This window comes from Larimichthys crocea, chromosome XII (genome assembly GCF_000972845.2).
Source record: "Larimichthys crocea isolate SSNF chromosome XII, L_crocea_2.0, whole genome shotgun sequence".
Taxonomy (NCBI): domain Eukaryota; kingdom Metazoa; phylum Chordata; class Actinopteri; family Sciaenidae; genus Larimichthys; species Larimichthys crocea.
The window spans coordinates 11,247,375-11,255,473 of record NC_040022.1 but is presented as its reverse complement, the minus strand read 5'-3'; the positions used below and the strand labels follow the sequence as shown (position 1 = coordinate 11,255,473).

Genomic DNA, 8,099 nt, shown 5'->3' with positions numbered 1-8,099 from the left:
TTCACACAATATTTCAGAATTTAATCAACAGTCAAATGTTTCACCTGAAGGGGTAGATATTTGGGTAGATATAATGAGCAGCTTGGTCACTAAAGTGCTTATTTTTTGCGCCTGATCCGACAGAACCAAATCCTTAAACTGGCTTAAAATATGAACACCCTTAGTGATGATCCCTGGGCTCCTTCACATGCTGACATAGACTAAAAGTATCAAACAGTTATTAGTGTGAAGGTTGAAGTCACCAGAGACTACCTGAAAATCAGTCTGCGATAAGAGTTTGCACAAACCATCCTGAATGCCTTAGAAGTATATTAAGTGTATTATAGTCTTCTTTACATGAAGCCTGATCATTCATCAGGAATTCATCATCAGTCTTTGCAAAAATGGCACTAAACAGTTCTGCACCCTCATATAGAGGAACTAACTTTGAGATCCTATTAAGTATGAAACCTGGATCCTGTTAGGTATGAAACTCCCCGGAACAAATCATCTGGAAGTGGTTTGCTTCCTGTATCTGTTTGGACTTTTGTGTACTTACTGTCTATCCATATTTGTGGATCAAATCACCAGAGGAACTGTTTTTACAGGAGGTTTGGAGCCTTTTTTGTTCTCCTTGTTTTTAATGTTGTAGTTCTGAATTCATATTCTTGCTCTGTATGTTTGTCTCTTACAAAGCCTTTTCTTTTCTGAAGACATTTGAACTGTGCTCTATGAATAAACTTCACGCCATACATAATTAGAAGCCGTGTGTTGTTTCACTGCTGTGTTTTCTATTGTCCATGTGCAGTCGTTTGGACCTCTGGGTGGGTGTACCTTTGAGGCTTCAGCAGATGGAAGTCTCACAATGTAAAGCTCCCTCTAGTGGATCTTTACTCACACCCATCGGTTATACACGTGTACTGTTTTCTCCAGTCGTGAAGCAGAGAGCTGCAGAGTTGGCAAACTAGCATCGTGGTCACCGCAGAAAGGGAGAGCCGTGTATTATGGGAGATCTGAGTACGATGTGGACCAGACTCTGACCAATCAGGTCACTTGGCTGAAGCTTGACACTGTTTTAACTGGATATGCTGTTGACCTCAGCCATCTGAACCCATCCAACAGTAGACCAGCCTCATGTAATTGTATGTTGCAGTAATGTACACACACATACACACATACAGAGGGAAGTCTACTTTCAGTATTGTGGGTTTTAGATGCCAAATGCACACACACACACACACACACACACACACACACACACACACACACACGCAGGCTGGGTGTTATAGAATTTCTGAGTTCCTTTTTCAGGTTTATAAGAGGTTTATAGAGTATAAAAATGTATATTTACAATCCAATCCATATGCTAACTGGAGATACTTTGGTCAGACTGCTGTACATCATCTCCCACTGAACGCCTTGATCTTGCTCAAAGATGAATAAAAAAGACCCAAGCCTGCTGGGGGAGTCAGAGCCTCTAGCTGTGGGGTGACAGCACTAACTACTGCACCAGTAATCTTTGCAAATTACTGTAATTTGGAGTTACACCATCTATTAATATTATTACATACTATATGTAGAATAATATGTGTTTTAACACAGTGTTACTGATTCCCCAGATGAACCCCAGTATTTTTAACAGAAGCACACATCACACAAACAGTACACACTTTCACTCTCTCTGCAGCTGATAACGTACGGTGGTCGTATGTTCACTCCAGTGTATTCTTTGCTGCAGCCCAAACAGAGAAGCTTCATGGAGCAGGAAAAGTGTGTCTTGTCCCGCTGATGGATGATTTGCTGAAGCATCCTAGCACCCCCTGGTGGCCTATCTTGGAAAGTTACCTTATGTCTCCAGCACTTATCACTTTTCACCCCAAAGTGTGACCATTCACTTTATTGACATCAAACTGTTAATAAAACTTTGATTCACGCACATCACAGTTCATGAGAATGAGCCCAAATACAGAAATATGACATGAGTCAATATGGAAGTGTTATGACCAATGTTACAGATTCATCCATCATCTAAAATGGTGTCTGGGATTGTTTGCTATGAACAACCACACAACAGTCCAGTCATTTGATGAATTGTTAATGTAGAGTATCGATTAGTGCAGATAAGTTAGTTATGCAGTAAAGTACACATTTACACACTTATTTTTCTACCTTCAAATGACTTGCAAAAAAACAAAAACACACTCTGAGTGAGATGAATTCATCTCTATCTCTCTGCTAGGGGTGCGGGGTGAGATGAATTCATCTCTATCTCTCTGCTAGGGGTGCGGGGGTATGCTCAGGTTGTCCTCAGCGTGTCATCAAGCCACCCTTTAAGGACCGCCCACAAAATCCTGGACTGAAAACTGGTGAAAAACTGTTTGAACCTCTAACTCCACATTTCACTAATATATCGTTCAAAGTCTTTTCACATGTTTTCAGAAACTATTGTCCAACACATTTTATGTACTTTGGAAAGAAATCTCAGAATTGCCTGTACACCGTCTTTAAACTATAGGAATTTCAGTTTGATCTCTTTGAGAAGTTATTATATGCTTTGTGTAACAGAGGAAGCTCCTTTCCAGCTCGCAGTCTTGTAAACTGAAGCCAGTCGACTCCATGATGCCACAGAACTGTGACTTCAGGCAGAAGGTAATATTCATGTCCTCCACTGGTTCTCTACCAATCCACAGCCACTGACCAGCCAGGAAGCGCAGGCCAATCCACACCTACCAACATCAAGCAGAGAGATGTAAACACAAAGGAGGAGTTGCTCAGTGGCACAAATGCACAGTAGAAAACAGCCTTACCCCTTCTCCGTTCTCTATTGCCTTATCTTGTGCGAAGGAGTAGTCATCTTCAGTGAGCAAGGTGGCAAGGTCATAGCGGTTGTTGTTGTTGTCAGTGGCTGGCTTAGTTGCATCCAGTGGCTCCAGAGCCCTGCAGTGTTCTAATGCCTTCTCCCACGTCTTCTTCTCCTTCACCAGAATCATCCTCTGGTCATAGCACGTGTAACTGCGGTGTACGTCACAGTTATCACTTTGCCATTCGAATTCATCATGCCTCGTATAAACACAGTGCTCACCAATGTCTGGATCATCTATAAAAAGTAGAAGAGGGGGCATTTGACTTGATTCACATTTCATATATTTACTTTATTTATATCTAGTGGCAACATTTTCTATACTTTTTCATGCAGTTTTGATTGAAGAGACGCAGAGAATTGTCAGCCATTTTGAAGTGACTGAAACGTGTCAGATGAGTTCAGAAAATGACATGACTAACTTTGAAACACTCTGAGTGAGATTAATTCATCTCTATCTCTCTCCTAGGGGTGCACAAAATCCTGGACTGAAAACTGGTGAAAAACATTTCAGTAATATATCGTTCAAAGTCTTTTCAGCAACTATTTTCAACATATTTAATGTATTTTGAAAGAAATATGGCCCACACACCCCTACATGCAGATGATTTCTAGAACCTGGACTACACTTTGGATCCCAGAGCACACAGAAACTATTGAAGCCTCGCAGTTCAGCCCGTGGACTACATTAAGTGAAGTGGTGAAGTGGTGAAGTGGTGAATAGATAGATAGATAGATAGATAGATAGATAGATAGATAGATAGATAGATAGATAGATAGATAGATAGATAGATAGATAGATAGATAGATAGATGTGTTATGTGCTAGCCCAGCTTACCTCCTCTCCAGATAGTGTAGTTGGCTCTCTTGTCTCCCATAGACCATCTCCAGACAGAATTCTGTTTGTGCAAACCGATCCAGCCTCGGAATTTAAGCACATTCTCACTTTCATCTCTGATGGTGACAAGATCAATGTGCTTGTTCCTGCACTCGGCCTGTGCTTGTTCCCAATTTATATAGTATGAGTAATGAATAAACACATCAACTCTGGGGTCAAAAAGCGTCCAACACACAGGGAGAAGGAGGAGCAGCAGGGGGATAAGAATGCGGACCTTCCTCATCATGTCTTCCACAGGAGTGTTTCCATATACCTGCAATCACATGGATTCTTATTAAACATTTATTTTTACTAAACTGCATTATGTCCACTATCAGAGACAGAAGCATGGTTCACCTGTCAGGAGGTTCAACTATTAATTACACTGCAATGGATCGTTCTTGTTCTAAAGTTGTGCTACTCTGATTAGGGCTCATAAATGGTAACAACACTAAAAAAAAAATTCAGGCCAAAATGCAGGACATTTCAATTACATAGAACATTTCCATTCATTTGAATTACATAGTTTTAATATAAATTTAAATCAAATATAAATTTTTTTTGAGTGTGAGGTAAACTTACATTACTGCACTGAAATGTCTGCTTTCGCTGGAACTACTTTGTAACAAGAAATAGTCCCTGTATGGAAATTAATTTAATTAAATTGGTTAAATAAACTTTTAATTGTTATCGTCTCTTAATAGTTATGACTCAATATATAGCTTATAAACAAATAATGAAATAAGCGTATAAAGCGTACTTTTGAGTACCTCTACCACTCCTACTACTTATACTTCACTAACATTTTAAATGGCTGTAATGTTTGCTTTAAACTGAAATAATTCAAGCCCTCACCTTGGATGACAGCAGCGGGGAAGCCAGTTTTGAATCTCTGAGTTTTTTCTGTTCCTGACGTTTCCTCAGCCAAGTCTGAAATACTCACTTCACACTGGCCACACCAATCACAGCTCAGATAGATGCTGACTAAACCAATCACAGACATGTGCAAAACTTGTCATCCACAAGGTTGCAAAGACTCTTCCTCAGGCCATTGCCTCCTGGCAGCTGCGAGGATTTACTGTACCGTAAATCCTCGCAGCTGCCATGCAAAGCAGAGCTCATTATCATGGTGTGTGTAGCAGATGGAGGTAAACATCACAAACATGACAAATAAACAAGAACAAATAAGAAAAATAAACATCAGAGGTGGCTAGGTTGATAACGTTAGTCACTGGTAAGCCTCTAGTGAAAGCAACTAAGAAGACCTCTTGGAACACAATAGTGTTGATGAAGATGTGTACGTTACGTGATGTTCTGGATTTGTCCGTCCTTGGGGTGCTAGAGCAAATCTAGTTGATCTGGCTGAATGTCCAACTTTATGGCACAAGTTTCGATTGAGGCGGCACAGCGGTTCAACTGTTGTTGCCTCATAGCAAGAACATTTTGGGTTTAAAGCCTCCAGATAATGTGTGAAGTTTGCATGTTCTCCCCGTGTCTGCGTGGGTTCTCTCCAGGTTCTCTGGTTTCCTCCCACAGACCAAAAACATGGCAGGTTAAATAGTGTTTCTAAAATTGCTCATATAAGTCTCAAGGCCAAGGCGCTCAATGTCACCTGGGATCAGCTCCAGGCCCCCATAGCCTTGATAAAGATAAGATGTTTTGGAACAAGACTGAATTCATTTTTGGCTGGTTCAATACTTATTGAGATACTTCAGCCTGAAACAAAGTGGTGCATGCCCGACAAATTAACAAATTCATCCCTGGTCCCATTGTTAGGGTGCATACATAATTATGTAGATGAACATCCTCTGTACTGGTTTTGCATGACTGTGTTCACCTTGGCACTGGTGTGTGGAATCAGGTTGTTTATCGGTAGCCCTATTGGTGCTTTGAAGGTGAATGAGCAGAAATTTCATTTGATTTTATAATTATGCACATATTAATGAAATGCTTTTTAAAAATGTATCATTCTCTTAAACGGCTCAACCTGGGTTCTTTAAACAACATCCCGTCAATGCGTCTCACAACAACACATTCAAATGCCTGCATGCTTCAGTGACAAGCAAAATATTGCATTTGGCAAGCAAAGCGAGTGTGTTTTAGGTCGCTCTCACCTTGTCGTGATATAATGTATTCATCTCTGAGACCTAAATGAAATATCTAAATGAAATCGACCTCTGGGGTGTGGGTTATGATTTCACAAGATAATTTCCAATCAGTGCTCCAGTTCATGCTCTACACAGCGTGGACAGTAGGTGGCAGTGTAAGGAAGAAGAAGACAGAAAGAAGAAGAATGTTTCCGGTTCACCTATGAGTTCATGTGGGGTCGGATTATCCAAACAACACAAAGTCATGGCAGAGAAAGGAGCACAAGGAGCCGGTGAAGCTCCACTGACGGCGGCACAGAAACAGCTCCTCCGCCGCCGACAGGAGCTCCAGTCCTGGCAGAAGGACGCAGCGCGGCTCCGCGGGAGGAACCTGCTGACCGGCCTGACCATCGGAGCGTTTGTGATCGGCGTGTGTATCCTTGCATGTGTGCAGTGTGCATGCACTGTTGGACAAAATATATAGTGATCATTTAATAAGTGTGTGCTGGAATCTGAACTGAGGTGGTCTCAACACTATCATAATAATAATATGAGTAATAATTATGCTTTGGTTATCTTCCTCCACCACTGTTTCATAAGGCCTCTTTCATTATATCACAGTGAATCTCTGTGAAGGAACACAGGGGTTAAAAATAAACTCTAAATAATAACACCAGTTATTAAAGTGTAATATTTTGTTGCATCTTGTGGTGTTTTATTTTCAGCAGGGCCGGCCCTCTGCTTTTAGTGGCCCCAAACAACACTACAAAAACACTGACACACACACACACACACACACACACACACACACACACAAACACAACAGAGATGGACAATAGAATCAACATCAAATCTGCTACAAACAGAAACACTGTGTGAAAAGGACAAGAGAAACACAAACAGAGAAACACAAACGGCTGACAGGCTGTGAATCATGCAGGATCAATTTGTCCAGAAACCAAACAAACTAGAAAACCAGGCTAGGAATAAAGAGAAGGAAAGAGTTCTTAACTATGAACTATTTTGTATATTTTATCTGTCAGATTTTTCTCATCATGTCAGTGGTGCTGTGGTCACACATGTTAACTGAATATTTACTCAAGGCCACAAAGGCACTTCATCTTCTGACACGTTTGCAGCCACTTGAAGATATTAATCTGAAGTCCATGGTGATGATTTGCACACAGGACAATTTAACATGCACATTTCATACACTGTTTTCATATATATATATATATATATATATATATATATATATATATATAGAGAAGAGAGAGAGAGAGAGAGAGAGAGAGAGAGAGAGAGAGAGAGAGGAGCTCTGAGGCTTCACTTTTTATTTGGCTTCAGATTTGTCACATAAACTTGTTTTCTACAATACAGGATTTCAACATTGAGGAACAACCAGGCTGCATTAATGATCTTATTGAAAGTCATTATAAAGTTTCAGAGATGTTCAACCATGTGTTGTTCTTCAGTTGTTCTGTGTTTTTGTTCCCAATAATGATTCAGAGAATGACATTTAAAAAAGAACATTAACATCTGTACACCCAGCGTTTTCCTTTAACCTCTAATTGTCCAGTCAGCCACACCATCTTGTCCGTCAGACAGGACAGAATCATTGAGGAGCTAGATGATGAAGCCAAGATCCACATCCTGAGAGGGCCACAGACCGGCGCCAACTCCTGATAACACTGACCATGAACTGAGCTGGACTTACTGTACCCTCACGACAGGGCGAATTTGGCGGGCTCATGTTGTGACTGTATGTTCAGTGGCATGTGATGTGTCTGCTGAGCTCCTCATACTTTCATTTACATCCGATCTGTCACTCTAAAGGAGGTTATAGTTTTTCATTGATTCTTTTCTGTTTGTAAATATATAAGATTTATTGTTGACACGTCTTTTCTGAACTATTTTTGTGTGTGCGTGCAAACCTACTTTGGATCAGCATGTTGTGGGAAAAAAAATAAGAACTGTTCATTTCTCAATGAATTCCAATTAAATTAAAAAGTTGGTTTACATACCACATAACATGAATTCTAGACCTTTACTGAAGAACTATGCACCAAACTCAATTCACAAATCCTGCAATTTAATGTCAGTTTACATGTCAGTAGAAATGCAGCCTGTGCCTCGTTCATATTCAGTTAGTGGTTGCACCAAGAGGCCACACTACTAAAAGTGTTTGCATCCGTTAGCAAGCCAGTCCTCTCTCAGGTGTTGCAGTAAAGGATGGAGAACATAAATTGATAATACAATTTTCCATTGCTGCAGTTAGATTCCTGCAACAAGTGAT

At 40.5% G+C, this 8,099-nt stretch overlaps 2 protein-coding genes across 2 annotated transcripts; one reads left to right on the top strand and one right to left on the bottom strand.

Moving 5' to 3' along the window:
- Positions 1-2,441: 2,441 nt before the first annotated feature.
- LOC109139130 (Versican core protein) lies at positions 2,442-4,609 on the bottom strand. The gene is made up of 4 exons (XM_019261687.2): positions 4,572-4,609; positions 3,678-3,990; positions 2,787-3,076; positions 2,442-2,705 (listed from the first exon to the last, which is right to left on the bottom strand). The coding sequence occupies exons 2-4, from the start codon at positions 3,961-3,963 to the stop codon at positions 2,484-2,486; spliced, it is 798 nt and encodes a 265-aa protein (XP_019117232.1). The 5' UTR covers positions 3,964-3,990; positions 4,572-4,609; the 3' UTR covers positions 2,442-2,483.
- A 1,386-nt stretch (positions 4,610-5,995) lies between these two features.
- coa3b (cytochrome C oxidase assembly factor 3b) lies at positions 5,996-7,840 on the top strand. Its single transcript, XM_010747383.3, has 2 exons — positions 5,996-6,237; positions 7,383-7,840. The coding sequence occupies exons 1-2, from the start codon at positions 6,027-6,029 to the stop codon at positions 7,487-7,489; spliced, it is 318 nt and encodes a 105-aa protein (XP_010745685.2). The 5' UTR covers positions 5,996-6,026; the 3' UTR covers positions 7,490-7,840.
- Positions 7,841-8,099: the final 259 nt, after the last annotated feature.

Bases quoted from the DNA above. Each gene is read 5' to 3' on its own strand.
- LOC109139130 (XM_019261687.2), bottom strand. From the start codon at position 3,963: ATGATGAGGAAGGTCCGCATTCTTATCCCCCTGCTGCTCCTCCTTCTC. The intron at 3,077-3,677 runs GTAAGCTGGGCT...TACTTTTTATAG, and splicing joins CTACACTATCTGGAGAGGAG to ATGATCCAGACATTGGTGAG. The intron at 2,706-2,786 runs GTAAGGCTGTTT...TGATGTTGGTAG, and splicing joins CAATAGAGAACGGAGAAGGG to GTGTGGATTGGCCTGCGCTT.
- coa3b (XM_010747383.3), top strand. From the start codon at position 6,027: ATGAGTTCATGTGGGGTCGGATTATCCAAACAACACAAAGTCATGGCA. The intron at 6,238-7,382 runs GTATCCTTGCAT...CTAATTGTCCAG, and splicing joins AGCGTTTGTGATCGGCGTGT to TCAGCCACACCATCTTGTCC.